Below are 24,987 nucleotides of genomic sequence, written 5' to 3' on the forward strand. Positions count from 1 at the left end.
AAGCATGGAAACAGTATTCATAGCATTTTATTACTGCTCTGACTTATTTATTTCAGAGATTAATCTAATTGCAGTTATTTCTAAATACATTTTCTTTCTTCTGTGTAGTCCATCATGTGCATGCATTCATTGCTATTTCTTCAGCTGCCATGGCAGATGCCTGAGAAACAGTAATGATTAAAAAAAGGCTTAACTAAGATAACATTTGTGCAAATTCCTCTTTAAGGTCTTAGTCTGGAAAATACTTGTGATATGAGCAGTGCCCCTTGTTTCCCAAGAACTACCCAGGGATATTGGCTGCAGTGGTTAGTGACCTGGAAAACATTAAGGTTGTATCTTCTAAAACACTACAGGAAACAACACAAAATGATGGAATGTAACACATATCCATATTTCCAGGATAAGAAACAAACAGGTAAGACAAGATAATGTCGTCTCAAATACCAGATATTTCATTAGTAAATTAGTATCCCACAAAATAATCTTGCCTACCATTCCTCAAAAAGAGTCTCTGTCCTAGTGATTAAGACATAATAGAGAGGCTAAGAAAATAGTGGGGCAACAGCAAGTAGTTGTGTTAACTCACCCCCAAAATGATGAAGAATGACCAACACACTAAAATGCTCACCATACGTTATTATAGAGGGGAAAATTACTGCTCTCTGCTTGTAACTGAACTGTGGCTTCAAGCCAAAATGCCTGTTGATTAACTCTCTATATAGAGTTCTATAGGTTTCAGAAGAACACAAATTTAGGCCATATAGCAAAGATACTAAAAAAACATAAGAGAGGTTAATATTTTTTAGGATAAAACCTTTTTCCTGATAGCCAAAACTAATTTTTTAAGATTTCCCAGGTTTGAAAATGACCTAGTAAGTGAAATGATTGCATATTCATCTCCTCTTCCAATAATTGCTGAAGTTCAATAGAGAAAGCAGTACAAGTTGGAAAGTAAAGGAAAAGATTGAAGAGATATTTGTTTTTCTATAGGCTCAGGACATTTTAAAATTCGCAGTAGTAATTCCATGCATGTAATTCTTAAAAGGCAATAATATTTTTGGCATATGTAACACCATTAAAAATATTTTTCTCCTCCCTGCCAACTGCTCACATTTTATACTTTATAAATAATAGAATCTATATTGCAATTATTTTGCATCAATGATAACTTTTTTATAGTATTTCATTATTAACTTTAAAAAAAATTATGCTAGTTTAAGGAGATAAGACACCAAGAGAAAGAAAGAAAAGTATGTGGGGCAGAAGGTTTATGGATAGAAAAATAAATCTATAGGTGAGTAAAAGCAGAAATAAAGAAAAAAAAGTCAATAAACCTCAGGAATGAAAAGTGAAAGTAGGATGTGGGGTAGAATTGAAAGAATATTGTGCCAATTATGTGAAAAACCTTTATCTGCAGGTTTGATCTGGTGGATGACAATCCCCTCAGGACTTAAGACAGCATTTTACTGAAACCATCAGTTCATTATTCTTCCACTGTGCGTTCTCTCCCTTTTCATTTAATTTTCCACTTTCTCCTGTGAAGTCTGTTTCTCCTCTATCTCTACTGATATTTGTCTTTGCTCATTTTCTTTAATCTTCCACCATTTGACCCTCTTTTATTTCCCAGTTTTTCTTTCTGTGAAATACAGCTGTATAACCAGGGGAAATTAAATAAATGGAAAAGGCCCAAAACAAAATAAAACCAAAACAGAAGTGATAAAGAAACTAAACCACCCTGGTAACTCATAGATGCTTTAAAATGAAGTCTTCTACCACACAAATACTGCAGCACAAATCTCTGCAGCATTAAATTCACACACAGAATAATGTCCTCTGCTGAGGAACCTGGGCAACATAATTTCTGCCTTCTCAAACTCATGCAACAATTATTGCCTATATGAAGCTATTCCTTATGTGGAGGCAGTAGTAAGGGATGAGGAAATCGCAGGCATGTAAATCAGCTAAGTGCTCCCCCTTACAGGAAAGTTAAGAGGTTCTTCCAGTTTTAACTGCTTTCCTATTTCTTCCTCAGTTCTGGCTAGCTGACATGTATCAATAGCAAAGTGCATGAAACTTCCTTTTAAAATATTTGATCTATACTGTATTAGAACTGTTTTTCTTAATACATGTACAATAAACTTACATTTACATCTTCATTTAAAAATAAAATTAATATACATAGGGTTTTATTCCATCTCAAGAGACATATCAAACTGCAATGTGCATAAGTGCAGCCATTCCATATCTCTCCCTGGCTTTGTTTGCATTTATGCTCATTCCAAAAGATGGACAGATTTATAAACAATTTAACAGGATGATGGAGAAGTAAGAGAAATCCCTCCTTTAATTCACAGGAAGCTTTTGTACTCTAACCACTAGAGCAATAGTTTCCAGCACAGAAAAAAATATGAGCAATTTTCCAAGGGTCATGGAAGTGTTTCAATAATTATTTTGTATTTGTAACTATAGAGATTTCTGAAAGAACTCTGTGCTGAGTGATGTGCTGCATGCAACTGCAAGGCTCTCTCCACACCTCCAAAGCAAAAATTTGGTCAGCTGATCCATCTAAGGCACTGACCTGCTGCTGTCCCTATCCAGGAGCATCATCTGCTGCAGATGTTTTACTCTGAAGTTCTAAAAACACGTGAGATGGGAAGTTTGTTCCCTCTCCTGTAGAGCAACACTCATTATCTCAACTAATGGTAAAATGGAGACTTGCCATGAAGACCATTAGGTAAACAAAATCTCTTCACTCTTCACCAAATTATATATATATTCTCTTCCTCTCCACTGGTTTATTTTTCCATCTCTTACTGTTACATATTTAAGAGTGTTGCCCTTGAGTATTCTGACCTGCACTCTTATATCCCATCTTCCAAATCCTTCCATTAATCACATCAGTGCTTTTCACAAACACAGCCCTCATAAAACCTTTCTCCCCATATTTAAGTTTCATTCTTACACTTATTGTTGCTTCTTTTTTTGACTGCATCCTTTTGGCTGAGAAAATCTTTTAAAGAGACATCTTTTTAAATTTTTTACCACGGGTTAAAACCAAAAAAGCCCCTCCAGGCAGTTCTTTCCTGATTTTTCTCTTCTCTTGCATTTCCATCAGTCTTTGGTGGTTCCTCTCTACTGTATGAAGCTTCTTCCACACTTATGTTAATAGCATATTCTCCCAGAAAGCAAAATTACCTTTTTTTTTTTTTTTTTTTTTTTTTTTTTAATTACTTCATCACATTTTAAGGATATGAAGTAATGCTGAATATACTATTTCCCTGAAAAATTATTTTAATATTTAATTGCCTTTTCTAATTAATTATGCCATATTTTGGATTTAATTTATCTAAAGTCAAACTCTAGCTATTGGACCTTTTTTATTTCACTAAGAATTCCTCCACTGGGATTATCTTCTTTTCCATTTGTAACTAACTATATGCTATACCGTTGTAACCTCTATCAAGTTGGAAGAGATCCAGATTAAACACATGACAGTCTAAAGTCTAAATGATGCTGAAACTTTGGAAAAGAATCCAGGTGTGATCCTTTGGTTTTTGGTCCCATGACATACATTTTTGCAGAGCAATCACAGCTGTACTCATGGAACTTCCCTTGCAGAAACTCAGAGGTTTAGACCTTAACAACTGAGAAGGGAAGAATATCCAATTCTTCCACTCCTTGGTAAGTGCTCTAACCATCACATTTTATGCAGAAGGAGAGGTGGCAGCTATCTGATAAAAGATACGAGCTGTCTATAACTTTTCCTGCACATCACACAGAATAATATAGTATTTGGTGTCTGCATAGCAGTACCTAAAGTAGCTTTAGGCTTACAAAGCCCTAAATCAGCTGCTTAACCTCCAGGAATCCTCTCAGAAACACTGAATGTTTCTTTGACTAATTCTAATAGCTCCTCACTCAGTATGTGAGACAACTTAATCATTCTTGAAAAAAACCTCACACCTATCCACATTAACAATAACAGACCACTTCACCACCTAAATTCATCTACTTAAATTCTGCTGCTGGAGACAGTTGGTGTGGTGATAACTAAAGCAGTTTTCTCAAGCAGGCAATCTGAATATACCCACAGTTTATTTCAATCTACTGAAATGACAATGTTTAATTTGAGCAGCTGGAGCCTCTAAACCTGCTTTGTTAGAGATGGTTATGTTTGTTCAATACAGATATATCTCAGCCTTCCAATGCACAAAACAAATATTCGTGGAATAACTGCTTGTTGGTGGATTTTTTCTTTAACCTTGCTGTCTATGTATTAATTATCTGTAACCTGTGCTAGACTGTTTTTAAATATTGTATATCAATACTATTAGCAACGTAAATTTCATTACTACCTTTGGCCTGCTTAATCTGCTGTCTGCATTTCTTAGCTGTTCACTTGTATTCATGAGCATTGATTTTACATATTACTTCTTAGGTTTTGTTTCCTTTTTAAAGTATAGCTTTCTATGATTCCATGAATTCTATCTTTTTAGAAGTCCAATGGGATGCCTTTGAGTTTTCATTAACACTTTCAACTTTATGTTTCCAAATGACTGTGTCAAAAATATTTTCAAGTTTGGGGAACTGGAAGTTTAATAGGGCCAGTTATACGTCTAAATGTTTTGTTTGCAAAATTCTGTTTGCAAAAAACAAATGTAAACAGAATAACCCTAATAACAAAGACAACATCTAACTTTTAGGTCGGTGATATTACTTTATTAGTATGAGGTTCAATATTAAACTAAGTGTTCCCTGTTGATTGTAAGATGCATTAAGAAGTTACTGTCTGTTATTTTTAGAAAATCCATGGGTTGTTTTGGCTTTACCAGTATGTCTTCAGTAAACATTGCTCACACTGGAAGTCACCTTCAAATACAATTGGATACAAATAGCTCTATAAAGTCCACCAAATGAGTTACTTAAACAACAAAAAACATCCTTAATCCTAATACACCAGAGGTCTGGGCCATTTGTCTGACTCTGCTAAACACTTGCATCAAACCTGCATATCCTATCACTCACTATTCAGGAGTAGAAATATTTTGAGCATTATTTCAAAACAATTAATACACACACACACACACACACACACAAATCAGCAGATAAAATTAAGACTCAAACAAAAATGAGTTAAAAGTTACTGAGTGAGACTTTAAATCATATACTTTATAGAGCAGTGCAAACCTCAATGTCTTAATATTTTTCTCTCCGGTAAAAATGAACTGAAAGATACCTTTTTATTCAGTAAAAGCTAACCAACACTGAGAATTCAAATGGTAAAAGGAATTTACATTTAGGTAGCGCACACATATGATGCTTAGTATTGTCATAACATTTTTAGACAAAGAGTAAAAACCCCCAAAATATCAAGAAGTATCTTCATAAAACAAAAAGGTATAAGAAAGAAACAAAATTTCTGTATATGCACTAAATTAAAAACAGTTTACTTTGAGCTATAAGAAGACATGTGATTTAGAAATCAAACCCTGTAAAAATAGGATGTAAATTATCACATGCAGCTCAAAGAAACTACAAATGTTGAATATCAATAATTTTTTAAATCACAGAATGAACCAATTCTTTTCTGTCAAATATATTGAAATTGTGCTTTGGTCTAAGGAATGACATTGAAAACTGCTGTTTAACACACAAAAAAAGCATGTCACAAGTATTAGAAAAGTTATTTCAATAGACAGTTTGAACATATGCAACATCAGCAACTGACATTATTGGATCCTCTTTCTACAGTGTAATATTAAAAGAACTCAAATGTAGTATCTTGTTGCAGTGCCCAGAGGAAAAAAAAAAATCCTCATAAGAATCAGCAAAATTCTACATATTCTACGAAAAAAGAATATTGACTTTTCAAGCAATAACTGTTTTATCAAGTTTTAAGTTGTACAAAAATCATATGAACTGTAAAGGGCATTTTTATTAACATGCATCAACAATTTCTCAATACTTCTACTCCTACAAATCCATATATTTTCAATAATAACAATAAAAATACCCTAATAATTAAATTTGCCATGCTGGTTGCATAGTATTTATATATTGTTGGAGGGAAGTGCTCACCATCCAATAAAGTTTCACTACATATTTTCCATAGCTATTGTACAGTGGCATGTGTCCCCTGGTAGCTTTACATAAAGCATAAATGTGTTCCCATGGTTTCCAAAAAAGTGTGGATGTTCCATTAGTTAAGGCCTTTTCATTATATATCCTCCAGACTGCATAAATTTCACTTATAATCCATCTCATCAACTGAAAACAGAGAAAAAAAGAAAAAAATATTTTTGTTTACATCTTCTGGAAAAAAAAAAGTTAAAACGAATAAAGAATACAAAAGAACCTGTTTGAAATGAAGAAGTGACATAAAAGTATAGCTATGGTTCCATGCAAAAATTAATTTCACTGGTACAACTCTTCTTAAAATCATCATATAATAGCTATCTACAATAACACAAAACTTAATGAAACTAAGTAAAGACACAATATAAATGATGCTGTTCATCATTTACCAAAGAAAAAAGAAGACATACAATTTCAAAATAAACTGTATTACAGGACTTGTGAACTGTCACTTGTTTAAGTGCTTATTATTAGATATAGCTAGCCAAAAATCAGCAATGTCTTTAATTGTTATCTGTTCTCAGCAAAAAATCCTAAGTTATTAAAAGTATTTAATAATTTAAAAATTTTAAAATAGAAATTTTAAATAATCATTCTTTAGTGCATGTGTTTTTCTAACATAGATTTCTGCAGTGTGCTATACTTTCACAAGCATTATCAGGCTGTTACAGTGATTTAAATAAACAAGAATGAGAATAAGCTTTTACTACAAGAAACACCCTATAATTATTTGGTTGTGTAGACAGCAAAATTTACATAATCTGTTTTTTGATGGCTTCTTCCCATACAGTTTCTCTGGTGATGAATTTTGAATTTGCATTGAAGCACTGAATGAAATAGAAATTATGAAGTAATATTATATTCAGTGAGACACTCAGATTCCTTGGTTTATATTTACCTGCTTTATATTTACCCCTGACATGTGGAAATGTGGCAAACATTTATTCAGCTCCGGAGAAAACGAAAAGGCTGGTTGAGTGACAGACATTTGCACATACATGCAGGCACACTAAGAACATGACCTCAGGAAAGCTTGGATGAAAAATATAAATCCTTTCTAATATAGTTATTATTTGCTCTTATCTTTAGAGAATATTATCTAGTAATAATCTTCATCGTTCATAGACTGTATATTTAAAAAAAAAAAAAAGGGAAAACCTCTCACCATCGATTTAATTTTTTGAATTCTTAAAAAGGTAAATGCTAATTATAGAAATCTAGATTATTGCTTGCCATTTTATTCCCATCATTCTTTCTGCACTTAAAAAATCTGTCACAACTTATTTCTTCATGGTAGAAATCTGAAATGAAATCAGAAAAGTTAAAAATAATGAAATAAAATATTTTTAAAGAGGGACATTAGTGTACTTCTACCTACCTCACTACAAAATATATGCTCATTTGCTGAAACAAAGTCAAATGAAGTTTCATTTTTGACAACCACAGGAATCTAGAAGAAAGTAAATTAGTAAAGTCCATAGCTAAATTACCTGGAAAAAATTTAAATGAACACTTAATGTTTAAATATAATGACATACAAATGTTAGACATCTGGCAAACATTTGTTAAGACATCTGCAAACTAAAGGCAATCAGTTTGCAAATCTTGTAGCTGCTTTTGTATTTCTTAATAAAAATGTCTTAAAATGTAGATGTTCAGAATTTTAAAAAGATTATTTTCAACAGAAGATTTACATAGTGTCAAATGAAATAATTACACAACTAAATTGAGATTCCCCCAATTTGTTCATAATGTTTGCAGTTTTGCATTTAAATCATGAAAATAACACTGTCTCATACTTTGAGATTACCTTGGTCCCCCACCAACATTCAAAGGGCTTCGTTTCCTCATGGTCAGTTAAACAGTGGTCCTGTCATCATGAATGCTGACTTTAGCAAACCTTTGACTATATTACATATTTTTCATGACTGTTACTTGTTTGTACAGTCCATTTTCTTTTTGTAAGCAGTTTAGAAATAACATCCTAGCATTGTAGTTTACTGAACTAAATGTATCTGTGCCTCTCACCACGTATTGGTGTTCATTGCTTGATTTTTTACCTACTACACTGAATAGGCTTGTTGCTGCTTTCTTTTATAGTTACTAATAGATTAGGTAGCAACGTATATCATCCTAATAGTCTTTCATCACTTGGCATTTACATTAATTTTTAACAACTTATAAAATTTCTAGTAATCATAGCTTCTTGATTCAAAATACACTGGACAAAAACAAGCATCAAAGTTTTAATCAGATCTTAAAGAAAACAAATGTTTTCTTCACAGTGCTCTAAAGATAGATTTTAAAAGCTATTTTTAATACAGATACATGTTTCCATGGCTTTCTGGGCTGGCAGCTCTCTTGCCTTCATCTTTCAAATACCTCTACTCAGTTATGCATTTTGGCAGTGTTTCTCATCCAATCTTTTGGTCTTGTCAATTACTCCCCTGACCTCCCCCTCTCCTTCCTCCATTAAAATTTAAACTTGGACCTGTTTAGTGTCTAGTTAATAAAAAATGGAACTGACAAGCTGACAAAAAGAAAACTGACAAGCCTGAAAAATTTGGAAGGGTAGTCAAAGTGTCTTAAAACTTCAGCATTTCATCTGAAGCATAAACGCTTTAAAACTTAGATTAGCAACAGCATTAGTGTCTTTGAAATGGCAGGCTGTTTCTTTTCTTTGTAATTAATTATAAAAATAAACTGAATAAGAGCTTTGCATGATTTTAAAATGTTATGGTTACCTTCCAGGCAAGTACTGTCAAAGACGTGGACATGTTCTGTTTACAGACTGGAGAAATAAAATAGTTGAAGTGAGAAAAAATACTATTTTTCTGGTAAAGCTAATTCATGGCTTCAGGATATTTACTTCAGATACCTGCGCTCAAGGGAAGCCTTAGTTGGAACAAACTGAACTTGCTTTCCATAACATTGATTTTTAAGTGAGAAAACAAAAACAAACAGAAAGGCATCTCTCTGTCCAGGTGACTTCTAAATGAATGTGGAGTCAAAAACCAGACTGCTCTTAGGATACACTACTATGATGTTTTGCACCAGGATGTGATGGTCCATAGTGATTCCAGTAAGAAAGTCACTCAGACTCGGTAGAGTATCATTTAAAATGCTATTAGAGCTAACTATAAAGAAAGGGATTAGTACAGACAACCTGATGACCTTTTAGACACTGGGAAATCCAAGTTGTGCAGCATTCTCTGCAGATCCCAACCGTAGAAAGGGTTATCTCATTTTGGTATTATTTAGCTATGATAGGATTTGAGCTATTACAGGATTTTCTTACAAGAAAACAACTCTGTTCATCATTTCTATTGTAAAACAAAAAGGATGTTCACGTACGAACTTGCTGCTGCAGTTAAAGGCAAGGAGATGCTGGTGGCCTAATCCCTGGTAACAAGAGGGAGCTGCCTGCAGGCTCCTCCTTTACAATGAGGTGCTTGAGTTTATCCAGCAACCAGGGATTACACCCTGCACCATGCAGGCCTCAGGGCTATGCCTGTAGCACAGGTTAGCTGTGACATGGACCATTGACAATTTAGTACACAACAGTCTCCCAGACAGGATGACTATGCATGGTCAAGTGGGTTTTACCTGTTGAATTGATTTCCTCTACTAATTTTCCTCCACTTGTGACATAGACAGTTGAGTAGCATTTTTTCACTATGACCTTGTTTGTTTCTTACCTTATTTGCTAAAAACTCATGTGGACGTTTCCATGAATGCACTTTTAAGGATGCTGGCAACTTTATTTTCCCTTCAGGATCCTCAAAGACATGCTACATAAAATACACATGAACAAAATGGAACATTTGTTATTAATTACAGTATTGTATCTTCCACAAGATTTAGAAAAAAAATATATTGTTCACATGATAATTCACTTAAGGGGACAAATACCATAAGAAGGAACTAATAGTATCTATAACAGAACTCAAGGAGCGTAAAGCCCAAAATGAAGATTCAGCACAAAAGCTTCTTATATTGTTGAGAAGTCTGTGTGGTCTGTGCTGTCTAAATAGGTCTATATGAAATGTTTCTTTCTTTTCCAACCTTCAGAAAAACCTCCCTACAAACTGTTTAAGCTTTTAAGTCAGGTACTCCTCTGCCAAGTTGTTTCTAAGTACTTCTAACTCACCTATTTCTAAAACTTTTTCAATTGAAGACGAAACATAAATATCTAAAGCGTTATTTAGATGCAAACAAAGCAGGTTTCACACATTTAAAACTGCTATAGAAACCACAGAGATATATAATTACACAGCACCATGAATTAGCCCATTAAAGAGAGAATCTCACAAAATTTTCATACTTATCCTCCATGTGAAAAGAAGGCATCAGGATACATGGTATCTGCAGGATACATGGTATCTGTTTACTTAATAGCACAATGTAGATGAGCAGATGCCTCTGATAATGCTCCTGCTGACCAAGAAACTAATTGGTTTCATAGTTAATGCCTTTTATTTGTGTCTGGAATTTTAAATAGCTTTTAGACATATTATACATTTCTGTGTGTTTAACAGTCCACGATGTACTGTATTTATCTTCTACACACCAAACAAGAGAAAGAGTTTCTGGGAAGGAAAAACTATGATACTTTGAGTATGTACTGATTAAAGGAATGCAAAAGAAAATTTTCAAAAGCATAAAAAAACACAAACACAAACCAAAGACTCTAAAATAGTATTTTCTTTGCATTTTTAAAAATTTGTTTCGCTGTGTACACTCTCTGCAACAAACTGTTTCAAATACCTGGAGAACAAAAGATTATTTGGAGGGAGAAAAAGAACCTTTTAGGAATATTTATCCTTCTGAAAGCTTAAAGAAGCCCTTGTAGCATGGACCATACAGAACTGTATTAACATAGCGGTTTATATTCTGCTTTCAGAGACATCCAACCCTGAGTACATGGTGTAACAGGAAGGTTTAGCACTTAAACACTACATAAACCAGAAAACAGGAGACAGGTGAGAATAACACTAAGCAAAGAAACACCCCCCAAAAAATTCAGAGATTTAGCTTTCTAGTACAAAAATACTTTGAATTAGGATACTGTAGGTTGGCTGAAAAATGAGGTTTAATTTATCTTTTATTTAAGGTGGCTATAAAGAGATAACTGCCAGGTCTTAAGAGTTCATGCTCTAAGGACAGGAGCCTCAACTACAAGTTCTACAGAAAGAACAGGCAAGAAACAGGCACAAGAGAGACAAGGTCAAATGCACAATTTCAGCAGCACACTGTGCTGCCCTAAGAGAGGCTATTGTGTAGGGGTCCTTGGTAGAAGATCTTTAGTGTTACGAGGAAAGAGATCACTTCTGACTAATGCCTTTTCCCCACACAAGAAATAGGATTGTTTATATTCGTGTTCTGAGTGTACCCAAAGGTACTGGATGCCATCACTCATTCTGTTTCTAACGGAAATACCCTATATGATGTTGAATTCTGGCTAGCTGCTTGGATCAAAAGAGGCCACATTAAAAAATTCTTTAGATCTGTAAATTCATCTGCTGTGACTGATATTTATATTTAACAACTCCTTTAAACATGTAAAAAGAGCAATGTTTCATATAGCTTGTGGCTGAAGAAGAGAATGGTCCAGTAAACACCTAAGAATGTCTCTTATGCTAAAAAAGAAGAAAGATTTTCAGTTACAATTATTCTTAAATTCTATCTATTATAATAATGCTGGTAGACCTACCAGATTAGTGATCGATAAATGTTTAGAGTACAGCCCAAAGACACCAAATATGGTAACAGAACTGAAGAACGTCACAAGGGAAAATTATTTACATGTCAAGTTAATGGCAGTATTCAGTATAGAACCCATACCTTCTCTCAGAAGAGTACTTTGGCCTCATTGGGGTATAATATAAGCTTGGGATAAGAAAAAAAACCCTAAATCTACAAACACATATGGTAACATATACATAATACACAAGAATACATACAGAACAAACGTAGGAACAATGCACAATTTGCATATAAAAGATGATTAAGCACTGTATTAAATATCATTTTTAAGTGACATTTAAAATACAAGTTTGAGAAACTCTTTAAGAAATAATTTTACTACCACTCTGCATAAAATTCACAGACATTCTGTAATGATAACGAGTTTGAAGGAGTAAATATCCACATGAGATTTGAAAGTCACTCCAAAGTTGGAAAGACAGAATTTTTCTGCATCTGGTAGGTGCTTACTTTTTGCAAAATAATAATATCCCCTCAAACCATTCTCTGCACACTGGAACTGCAAACAGTGTTTCACATGTCCAGAAATTCAGGTGTGCAAAAGAAAGTACTTCAACATCCATTTTTCTCATAATAAAGATGGGTGCATTTAATCGTTTGACTCCACAGAACCTGAAGTGCCCAGAGAAGGGATTGTTCTGACATACTACAACAGTTCAGCTGTTCCCACATCCCCAGTTTTAATTTTGGGATTGCATTTTTTTAAAATCATTAATGTGCACACATTGGAGCACACATATTAACAATGTGTTTAAGAAGCAACAAATTAACAATGCACAATATTATTTTAGTTTATTATTTTAGAACTATTTAAAACTTACTGAAAATATATGATTTAAAAACAACATATTTATCAGTAACAAAATTTTCTGACGTTGTGATAAATACTCTACTAAATACAGGTAAAAAAATTAAGTAGAAATAATATGTGTCAAACAACTTACTGAAATGGGACTTTTCCCAGTTTTGTCTTTCTCTTTTCCAACTTTTCCAGCATCCCATTTTTCTGCATTGATATCTGCTTCATTCCATTCTGGCCAAATAGGAAATCTCCACCTCTCATTGGAAGCACCTCTGTGGGAAGACAAAGTTGCCCTGGGAAACAAACAGAGACATGAATAAAAATGAACAGTATATTAGGCAAGGGTAGTAGGAAGATTTTTATCTCATAAAATATTCTTTTTTTAATGCACTGTAATAAAAAATCTAGTGTTGGTAACTACAGTAACTTTTTGTCACTAAGATAAGCAAGCCTATAGAAGTGCTAGATGGTGCTATTAGGTATAAACCAACAAAATATTCAAATGCATTTATATGAGGAAACCTGCTGAAGTAAATGGGACAGCTGAAGCACAAAAGCAGAATCCGAATGCAGTTTCCTCCGTCTTCCTTTTCCCCTGCTTCAAGCCACATTCTTGATTCTCCTGTGTCAGGTCCTAGCATTCATGGCCCAATTCAACTCACTCATCCATCTGACGGCTTTCATCTTTTTTCTTTTCTTTATGACTTATTTTCTTTAACCACCAAAAGGAGCTTGCTATGGATAAAAGACATATCAGGGAAAAGGACTCCCACTGCTAGGCACCTGTGAGCTGCTAGACCAGTCAGTTCTGTCTCCAGTTAGTTTCATTCTTGGGGCCTCTTATGCTGCCAGCACTCTCACTATCCTCTTCTTAAGAGTTCACAACTCTGGTAAAAAGTTTGCTGAGACTGCAACGATTTTCACAACTAGCACTGGTGCACATCATTTTTCCAGAGCATATGAAGGGCTGAAAAACTGAATTAGCTAGAATGAGAATACAGCAGCTCCTTCCTCCTTAACTACCAAACCTGGAAGCAGACAAAGTGTGTGCAGGTCACATCTTAATTATATTCTCCCAAATCCACAGGCAAAAAACTGTAGATGTTCACTCAAAAGAACAAAGGTAAGAAGCTGCAGGGACCTGAGAAGCAACCTGGCACCAAAAACTGAGCAAAAGGGTTTAAAAAAATCTTACTGCAGAAAAAGTATCATTTCATCTAGTTGGAAAAAAGGATTAAGGTCAGAATTTCCTTTGATATTCAGCAGTGTCCTACAGCAGAAATACACTATTAGACAGAGACTTTTTTACTACTGGAGCCATAACAATATACTTACATAATACTTCTATTACAATATGTACATTAGCTATAAAAAGCTATAGATATTGTCATTCTCTTTCCTTTCCTTATATAACACTTTTCTTTTTTTTTAATTTATTTTTTATGTAAAACAGCAGAATTCCTACAAATATGTCCATGAGATCAGGAAGGTAACAGTGTTTTGGGCTACAGCTGACAAGCTGTTTTTACGAACTGGTACCAAGAAATATTTATTTTTAAAATTAACGCTTAATTTCTTTAGAAACTGACATGTTCAGGAGATCTGAAAGGGAAAGCTTCAATTTTTTTAATGTTTGAGAACAGTTTCTTTTAACTCCTGGCCATATACTGCATATCACATCATGTGGATATTTATACTGATACACTAATCAGTCAGTGAGAACATATAAGACCATACTCTCATTTTAAATTTCAGAATTAAAGCTTTCTCTTCAGATTTTGGTGACTCCACAGAAAAAAAACCTGAACCCTGATTATGATTTACAGCATCACTGAGATTGTGCAAAGAATCTGACATTTCAGATAAAATGGTCACAGTGTCATAATTCACATATGCTCTTTTTTAGTTGTTGTACACAATATTCATTCATTGCTCCTATATGGGTGCAACATTAATTATGAGTATGTTCTAAATACAAACACAGACTACATAAATGAGTAGTATGGCTAGGGAAAAATGGTGGGTAGCAAGTGACACCTGAAAATACTATTAAGCTGTCTCTCAGATGGTGGAAGCAGGGGCAAGTCACTTGGGGGAAAAGAGACATTGGTAAAGTGTAGAGCAATGAAATTACAAAAGCAAAAGCTCAGCAGGAGTCAAAATAATCAAAGGACATTAAGGGCAAGGAAAAAAGCTTCTACAATTACACTGGCAGCAAAGGGAAGACTAAGTAAGGAAAGTGCATGTTCACTGCTTAATGAGGCAGGTAACCTAGTGACAAAGGACACAGGAAAGGCCAAGATACTCAATGCCTTTTTCTGTCTTGGATGTTGCTGGCAAATTTGGCTCTCAGGCCTCCCAGTCTACTAACAGTCTGTGGGAGTGAAGGATTAGCTACTACAGTAGAGAAAGGCAGCTAGGAGGCACTTAAACCAGCTGGACACACACAGCTCCATGGGACTAGTTGGGATATGAGCAAAGGTACTGAGGGTGTTGACTGAAGTCACTGCAAGACTCCTGTCAGTCATATTCAAAAGACCATGGCAATCGGGCAAAGTTCCTGATGATTGGATAAAGGCAATCACACTCATCTTAAAAAACGGTAAGAAGGAGGATCTGGGGAACTATGGAACTTGGAGATACTTTAAATTCAAATGGACCAGGACCTAAGCAACCTGATTTAAGCTGGCCCTGCTCTGAGCAGGGAGATGGACTAGATGGCTACCAGAGGCACATTTCAATCAACATTTTTCTGTGATTCCATAATACTTTGTTGTTAGCAATAATAAGGACAAAGACATGGGTAAAAATAAAGATTTCTCACTGTCTAGATAACAACTACATTCATCCACACTAACAGTAACTCTTACTGGAAGACAGCTGTGAAAATTCAATACCATCTGTGCCTTCTGCTATGCAAATAAAAAATATAACTTCTACCACTCTATCTGGAAGGAAGATATATTCTCTGGAGTGATACCTTGCTTTGCTTTTCCATCTTTGTCATCTCAGTTATCTGTAAATGGCCTCCAGCTTCTCTCTATTATGTTTGATCTTTCATTAATAACTTTGTTTTTCTCTGGCATTTTTTTGAAGACTCAGATGATGCTTTATTCTATATTCTATAATACTTAACAAGCAATTGAAAAATCCTGAAGTGTTTATCAGTTTCTCTGGATTACTAGGAATGTCTATACCAATTCCAGTTGTTTCAAAGTATCTGCTGTATCTGCATTAATTGCATGCATGAAGAACAATGAAAAAGAGAATCCTAGCTGTACCAACAGCTTCAACACTTGGGATATTTTGAAACTTTGTCCCTTTCAACACTGATTTAAATATGACACCTGGTAGCTTCTTATATACACCTACAAGCAAAAAATGACAAGTTAAAATTCTTACTTTTTCTACTTCTTTCTTACTTCAGATTAAATACGAATATGTGGTGATTTTAAATACTCAAGGACTACTACTAATTTTTTTTTATCTTTTTTCCTCCTTCTTAAGTCTGTATTTGCTCTTTTAAATATTTAAATGGAGAAGCATGGAAGTTTCACTCAATTATGATAATAATGATAAAAATAACGATAAAGATGTTCTGAAGCCATTCCAAAAGAAAATTAAATAATAACTGCAATAATTGCTACAAGATTTCCGACTGCTTTGGGACAATAACGGAATAAAAGAGCACATTTTAAAAACCCAACAAGATATGGAAAGGCTTGCTTAGCTTACTATCACACTAAGACAGAAAATCACCTTCCAATGCACTTTGACATAACAGAATACCCTCAACATTAACAATGTGGAAGACATGGAAACAGTGCTATCTAAGACTGAGATGGCTAAACTGAGTTGGGGAAGCCCAATGCTCCTGCTTCACAAAAAGGATGATTCAACAAGGTTTTGGAAAAATTAATAGAGAACTGCAATTTAATTGAACTCAAAATACAAAAGAATAAGTGAAAAAGGACAGCTGAATTTATTAAAATACTGTATTTGAGTAAAGCTGTTAAAAAGTTTCTTTATTATAAGAACTGAATATATAATTCATTGTGAATTCTTTGAAATGAACTAACAGACACAAGGACAAATCAAACCATTACTAGTATTTTATGCTCAAGCTGGATGGCTTCATTGTGCAACAGTATTTTAAACACTAACACTGGCAGAATTCTTTTTAATCCTGTGCTAAACCCTAAAGGAGATAAAGGAAGAATAAACTGCCAAATGAGGGAAACACTATGAAGTTGGCACTAATTCACCTCTGACCCTCTAAGCAGCTTCTCCAAGAATACTGGTATAATTGATACAGTGCCAACAAGGGAAATAGGGATTGGCAGGATAGACAAACACAACAGGAAAAAAACAATGCAGATTGTGGCCTAAGTTTTTCAGACTTCAGATTTAAGAGACAGGAATCAGGCTCGCAAGTACTGGAAATGTGCTCTCTCAAGTTAAACATAGTCATTTATTCTGTAGACATAAAGACTTTAGCTACTCACACACTCTGTAAGTAAGATCCTGTCAACATGGTCAATGGAGTATAGGGACCAAATATTTTCTTCTTAAAGTAGATAAATCTACCTGTAAATCCTCTATGACCACTCCTCACAGAGGGAACCTAGAAGTATTAAATGGAGTCTTCTCGAGAGAATCACAGAAGTATTGGTGTTTAGTTTCAGAACAGCATGGCTACTACACCTTCCTTCCCCAGTACTCATGTCATTCTTGGTCACCAGACAATAACAATTTTGTGACACTATGCAGGTTTTTTAGAATTTAGGAAGATACCATTCTTTCTATTTCATTCTTTCCTCTGCTCTTTTTCCTAACTCTTCCTTGCAAAAGTTAGATGCACCTTTAATCTTGCTTAGTATTTTTATGCTGTTGCTTTCCTTAATAATAAAACAAAATAAACCCCCAAATTAGGATGGAAAAATAATGAGTGTTTCACTTTTGCTTAGATGAGCAGATCTAAGGATGTAAATGAGACATCTTCTCACAGTAATTTTGTTTGGGGGTATTTGAAACAGACAAAATTATTTAATAGCTCAATAACCATGCCAGTACTGCTTCCACAATGACTCTGGGACTTCATGCAGCAATCCGGTTGGAGCCTTGACAGATAAAAGTGATTCAGCTTTTTCTGCCTCCATGTCTGTACTTTCGAAGTTAGGAAAAAAATCCACAGGGATTCCAACACATTGATGACTTCTTCAGGGTTTCTGGATAGTTATTTGCATATGGATATATGCAATCTTTCTGCAATCCTTGTCATTTCTTATGACACAGGTTGCAAAGATTTTTTTTTGCAGCTAAATCCTTTTTCTATTTTCATTAAGGTTTTGTTTGTTTATTTCTATTAAATCTACTTAAGCTTCAAAGTTTAATATCTACTTTATATTAATACAGAAGTTTTCATGGATTTAGGACACAGTATTGGGATCTCTGAGGACTAAGATGCAAAATTGAAAGCTAAGTTTTGACTGATTTAATTAACTGCTACTCAGCAGCCGAACTACAGCTACTGTCTATTGCATCTGCTGTTAGCTAACTTCAACTGTGGAGTAAAATACGTGTTTGCTTAAAGTACATTTTAGAGAATGAAAAGACTGAGCATTGGTATCTGTAAGAGCAACTGTTTAAACAAATCAGCCATTTTATCTGCAGTGCGATACATTTAGGTGGTACAGTATGATTAGATATTTATATGCTAGCCTTTCTGTAGACTCAATGATTATGAGTTTGGCCTTCATTTGATTCACTCTATTAAGAATTTGTTTATCTCCACAGCAGGGCATTTATTTCTAAATAACTGCCAACAGGCCAACACTTCATCCCATCTCAGTGCTCCCTGTAGGAGTTTTAAATGGTCATGAACATTATCCATAGCATGTCCTAAAGATTAAAAAAGAAACTGTGAATTTGATTATAACATCCCAACAGAAGGCAAAAATCTTTGATGCTCATCATTTTCACCTTGTTCCCTGTAGATTGCTGCCAATCTTTTATCTTTCATTAAATATTATTTATTCTTTCCATGAAATATCTGCAATCATTACACTGTAGAGCTTAATTTCACTAAAGCCTCAGAAAATACAGTATTAACATATATCTGATGTCACACTGACTACAGTTCTTGGGATGTCCAGTAAGTAATGGAAATGATTCAGTAACAGGACATCATATTTAAGTAATTAGTATCTAGAATGCCAGTGAATGAGGCTCAGAGCTGAAACTTTCATCCTTCTTTCCTCCTTTGATTCCTTTAGATGCTCTGAACTCCTCCATATGTATAGAAGAGCAATCTGAAGGAAGAGATGGGAATGAGGAATCTCACATCTCATATTCCCCAGTGGATACCAACATTGAGTCACAGGGAGATGAGAATTTTGGGCTCCTTCCACTTACCAGGAAGCGGTAAAGAAAAATGTGTCCCTTCACTCAGACTGTTTGAGCAGCCAGAAGAAACAATTTCTAGCCTCACTAAAGGCTTTTTATGTTTAGGAAAAAGAGAGCAGAGAACAAGCACATGGCTCAACTTCTCCAAACATGCCCTGCGGGGAAGCTACTTAACTTTTTTCCCTAATCTCTTCAGAACTCAAAGACAAAAGGCCCCTCTGAGTTATTTTACTGCAGAAAGTTCTTTTAAACTCTAATCACTGAATTTTATTTTTTTTTTAAAGTAGCTTTTGAGTATCCTAGAAACCCACAGCAGAAACCATGGCAACACTCAAGTTCATAAGAATCTGGAAAGGATATGAGAACATTTGACCAAGTATCAGTAACTGTGCCAAAATGATTTGCTCCTTTTCTTCATACCTAGTGCCATTCTTCAGAAGAGGAATGAACAGAATGAGTCATGATCAGACGATCTAATAAGCAGCTAAGGTAATACAGTCTTCTCTTTATTATTAGTATAGTCAGCAGCAATTACAAAATAAACCAAAAATGTGTATGTGTTGTTTACAATAACTCACCATTATTCTTATCTCGGACACTGGACCCAAAACTTAAAAGGACTCTGCAGAAAAAAAATACACTAGTGTAATTGCTCAGAGCTCTCATGTTTCGGGAGAGACTCAAGCCATGGATGCAGTTCAGGAACAATGACCAGAACAAATAATTAATCTAAGTTGCAATAATAATTGCTTGCAAAGCCTATCACAACAGGTTTTGTTGTCATTTCACTTTTGTGTACTGGTGTAGTATTTCTTCCTCAAAAAGCACAGAGTGCTTTCTGTGTGAAGCAAGATCAAACTGTGGAAAATTAAAGTGATGATGGAAAGAAAAGATGACTACCAACTGATTATTCTTTATAGGCATATTATTTTCAAAGGACTCTGAAAGTCTATTACACTTTCAAGTGTAATATTCTCTTTTCTAAACATAGCTGACAACCTTGTAGGTGTCAGACAAACTACTAATAGACTTCAGTAACTTGCCAAGAATGAGCCTATTTCTAATGCACACACATTTGCTAACAGAGGATGGTTACCTAGTCTCACATTTAGCCTTATCAGCAAGAAGTCCACGTTTTCTTTTTTTTTTTTTTCTTTTTTTTTAATTTGTCTGTATATTAATGGAAGGTGAGATGTTTCTTCTTGGTTTGCTTTCCAGTTTATACAACAGGAAAAAAAAGCACTATATACCAAATCCCTTGCCTAAATTCACAGTGTTATTTCCTGGACATTATTTCAAAGAAAAAATGATAGAAAGTAGTTGCCTAGAAGCACTGTTGGTTTAAAATTAATTTTTTTTTTTTTAGTTTGTTCTATTTTCAGACAGATTCCATTTGTTGCCCTATAAATACTGTCTGAATTTTAGCCTTCATAATTTCAAAATTCCAGTTAAATTTGAGTATCTTTCTTTAAAAGTTTGGATCAGTTATCATCAACATAATTCAGACTTTTTTTATTTTGATCCATTTATACCAACTATACCTTTTTGCTATATAAAAATTTGAACTGGCAAAAAAGTCAGAAATTTAATATAAAAAGCAGAATAGAGTACTAGACTGGTGTCATGTGTTAAGAGAAAAAAAAATGAAGATGCATTGAAAAAACTGATGATAAAGAGTGATAAGGCAATTGATTATTTCGTATAGATCACAACAGATTTTTTTTTTACTTTGTGTAACTAAGCCTTAGCAAAACTAAAACAAAAATACATTTTTTTCATATATTTTGGAAGAAATTATGTGAAATCCAACCTTCATGTTCATAGCAAGCTCATCCACAGTGTTAGAATTAGGGACTCATTTTTAACCTTCTATTTTTGCATTCCAGGAAGAATAGTTTTTATTGCATAAATGATCATTAAATAGCTGAAAGACAGAAGCAAAATCAGGTGAAGTTACAAACTTCAGAAAGAATTGTGTGGACACTGCTGCCTTCAATGGCAGCACAAATCAAGACTCTGTGGCCCGAGAGAGCAATGCCAGAAAAGTTCAGCTTGCCATTTTCAGTGGCAAGAGTCAGCTGTAGTAAAAATTCTCTGCTCCTGATTCTATGGAGCCAAAGGTCTGCTGTCAAAAAGCTTTTAATATGGAATAGAAAAAAATACTATTTTACATATTTGAAAAATACTCTTGATAATGGAAGGTATCAGATGGCCTGGAAGTCATTTATCAGCTTTTCATGTTCTACTGCACTGGGGTCACTTAGACTTTTAACAGACATCCTTCAAGATTTTTTTTTTTTTTTTTTATTTACATTCCCAAGTGTGGAACACTGATTAATCCCAAGAGATGTCTGCTCAAGCAGAAATCTTGCAATACCTAGCTCTTAAATGAACACTTTTGATCTATAGAAACAAAGACAGTTTACAGAGGGCTTTATATCAACTTTTACAGGTGGAAATATGATATACCAATACCTAGCTAGAGTTACCAAGGACCTGGAAAGAAGAGTGCCTTTTCTGATGATTTTCAGGTGCCATTCTCAGCCAAAATAAGTGACCTCTGACCGATTCTTCCAAGGTGGTTGAATCTGGATTGTGCTGCAGGTGGGATTGTTGTCAGCTAGCCCAAACCCTTTACAGTTACCTGGTTTCAAAAGGTGGAGGTGACAGGTCACATGAACAGAATGCAGACTACGATAAGCACCAAGAGGTCCCAGCTGCATCTTGCAGTCTTTCAACAAATCACAGACTGTCTAAGTAACATCTACACCCAACCTGCAGACCAAATTTCTGTTTGATCAATCCATTGTCCTTCCAACTAGTAGCAAATGACTACAGATTATACAGTTCTCAGTTACTGATAGCACTTCAAGATCAGGAGCTATCTGTCATTATGACTAATCAGTTAAGATCTCTGTTCCAAGTACAGTCAAGGAAAGGAAATAAAACATTAGAACACATTAGAAGCAAGATGCCTGATACAAGAAATTAGTACAGTGCCACTCAGCATTATCAATTTTATGTCCTTTGCATGAAATACTGTCTGGTTCAGTTGCCCTAGCAATGTGAAAATAACTTTGGAAATTCAGTGACAGGCAATGGTTTAGAGCATGGAGGAATAACAAAGTGTTAACTTACAAAATCCTGAGTAGTACAGATAAGAGTGTATTATTTATCTGTTCTCATGACACAAGAAAAATAATGCATCTAACATAAACCACAGCAAATTTAAAACTGGTAAAAGGAGACATCTGACCTCTCAGTACATAATTAGCAGCAGAACTCTTTTACAACAGATGCAACTCAGGTGAGAATAATGATCTGTAGCTTCTGGAACAGCCTATCTCAAGCAGCACATGCCTCTCAAACTCAGGACAAAAAAAAAAAAAAAAAGAAGAAAAGGAATGTGCCACTTGGGGGATCTTAGTTCCACTCCACTGAGCCATGTGTGAGAAACCACTAACAGTACAGACACAAAGCATCCACTCGTTCTGGTTGTCCTCCAGGGCAGGAAGCTGACAATCTCCTTCCAAATCCTTCTTAATGTACCTGATTCAAGAGGGAATCTGAAGTCATGTTTCCCCATATATTTGTAGAGTACCTTTGAAACTGTGGAACCAGTAACTTTTGAGTTTGTTTTTCCCAGCACTAGGAAGACTGCAGCACTTCTTTCCATAGTAGAGTTTGGTTCTCAAGTATCTTTTAAGAACATGGCCTGTTCTTTACTCCTTTCTTTAGCATTGCTTCGTTGTTGGCTTCTGTAAAATCCTTTTGTGCCTTCTAAATGCACCTGGGTAATTAACTAAGAACTAAAAATCACTTCATGGCAGAGCATGTCAGTACTTCTGTGGATTTAGGTCAACTCATTTACAAAGCACTTAGCACACATTGATAAGAAAACCAGAAAATCACATTTCTTCAGTGGTGTTTACAGAGAGCTCACAGAAGAAGCTAAAGACCATTCAGTTTAAGTAGATGAATAACCCATGTCAAACAGAGTGTCTAACATAATACTTTAAGAATGCTTTCGAGTTTCAAAGCACAATTATTGCTATCTTTCTTTTGACAGTGCTTTTTCTGCTATATAGTTCTGCTAAAAGCTGCTTCTTTCTATTACATCATTCATCACACTGTTCATTGTAATAGAAGTCTAGACTCCAGCTGCACGGTTTGATTGCACTGTCTCCAACCAATGGCTCATGGGGAGTGTCTGCCTGCAAGATCCTCTGACATTGCTTTGCATTCCATGGAAGGAAAAACCTAAAACTACAGCATTTAGTGTTATATTGCCACTGGTCTATTACTTAATGTTTTCATACCCATGAGTCCATGAAGTTTGAGATCTAGAGATGAACTCTCAGAAGTTCATTGGTTTAATTAGAATTAACTAGGAAAACTAATTCAAATACGTAATTTCCTAATTGAAATGTAATCTAGTTAAAAGATTCAATTTACTGGTTGGATTATATGCTATTTTAATATGGGGAAGAACCCACTGTCTCACTACAAAGCATGAAACTAAAAAAGAAGAAAAAATAAAAAGTACTAACAAATTGACTATACAGACTAAGTTGTACTGTGTTTACACACTGAAACATTTCAATGAATGAAGCACAGATGCTGAAAGCAAGATCTTAATCTTTCTGGCCAGAAAACGCTAACACTAAAATTCTGGGTGTGCTTAACTTTATTTCCGAGGCTAAAAAAATACTGGCTTTGAAAAAATGAGTTATGTACAGAACAAATAAACAAAGACAATAAATGAAAAGCAGATATTTTATGCCCAAGAAGGACAATGCAGACTCTTCATGCATGTCTCTAGTTTTTGTTAGATTACAATTTAGGTATTAGTACAATAGTGCAGTAAAAGAGTTCGCAGATGAACATTGATGCATTGGTTCTGAAGAACAATCAACAATCACCCAAATTTCACCTAAGATCCTAATAGATTTATCCACTAGCATTACTATGTCTGGGGAAAGTATGCATGTGCATGACAGTAACATTTGCTCAGTGTTTTCAGATGGTTAAATTTTAAGCTACATAGACCCCGAAAAACACTTACCTGAGGAACAAAATCCTCTTAGCTCTGCAGCTGGACACCCTGGAATCATGGGCCATTACAGATTTATGTTGCTTCTGAATTATTTGAGAGAACACAAATGCCTTGTCATATTGGTAATGCAAACTGCCAATAAACCCTTCCAAAATGCTCTGGACAGCCATTCAAAGCAAAAGAATTCTGTTTATCTTCTGAGTGATAGCAATTAACAGCCTGCTAAATGAGACCATGATCTTAAAACACCTGTCCCTCGAGATTATCAGGACAGTAGCTGCCAACTGGAAATGAACAACTGTAGCTCAAGATACACCACAGCTGATTCTCAGACTCCTGTGAAGCCTTAACTGGCCTTGGGTTGGCACATGGTTAGGAAGGATCTAAACTGAGATATTTCAGATAGAAGAGTGTACTGGGTCTGGCTTAGCCAGAATTGGTTTTCCCCTATAGCAGCCCTCATGGTGCTGTGGTTTATGCTGGGAGCTGGCAGGGTGTTGATAGCACCCTGGTGTTGTGGCTACTGCTGAACAGTGCTTACACAGCACCAAGGCTCCTTCTGACATTCCCCTCCCCCAGTGGAATGGACAAGGGGGCACAACCAGGACAGCTGACCCGAACTGACCAAAGGGATATTCCAGACCATATGATGGCTGCTCAGTATAAAGCTGGGAGAAAGGAGGAAGGGGGTGGGGTCACCCTTGGTCCTTCAAGGCAACTGCTATGCATATCGGAGCCCTGCTTCCTAGGAAAGCCCGATATCGCCTGTGAATGGGAAGTAGAGAATAAATCTGTTCTTTTTGTTTTGCTTCTGCACGTGAAC

The 24,987-nt window shown here is 35.1% G+C and overlaps 1 protein-coding gene across 1 annotated transcript in view; it reads right to left on the reverse strand.

The window, feature by feature from the left end:
• ADGB (androglobin) overlaps positions 1 to 24,987 on the reverse strand; it is a 122,377-nt gene that overhangs the window by 96,970 nt on the left and 420 nt on the right. The window contains exons 2-7 of the mRNA XM_026844559.1: positions 15,985 to 16,071; positions 13,366 to 13,438; positions 12,846 to 12,996; positions 9,834 to 9,926; positions 7,514 to 7,585; positions 6,079 to 6,267 (exon numbers count right to left, since the gene is read on the reverse strand). Coding sequence (XP_026700360.1) covers positions 6,079 to 6,267; positions 7,514 to 7,585; positions 9,834 to 9,926; positions 12,846 to 12,996; positions 13,366 to 13,438; positions 15,985 to 16,071 — 665 coding nt within the window. The remainder of the gene's footprint in view (positions 1 to 6,078; positions 6,268 to 7,513; positions 7,586 to 9,833; positions 9,927 to 12,845; positions 12,997 to 13,365; positions 13,439 to 15,984; positions 16,072 to 24,987) is intronic.

The sequence above is a fragment of the Athene cunicularia genome, assembly GCF_003259725.1.
Source record: "Athene cunicularia isolate RWA chromosome 3 unlocalized genomic scaffold, athCun1 chr3_part1, whole genome shotgun sequence".
Lineage (NCBI taxonomy): Eukaryota > Metazoa > Chordata > Aves > Strigiformes > Strigidae > Athene > Athene cunicularia.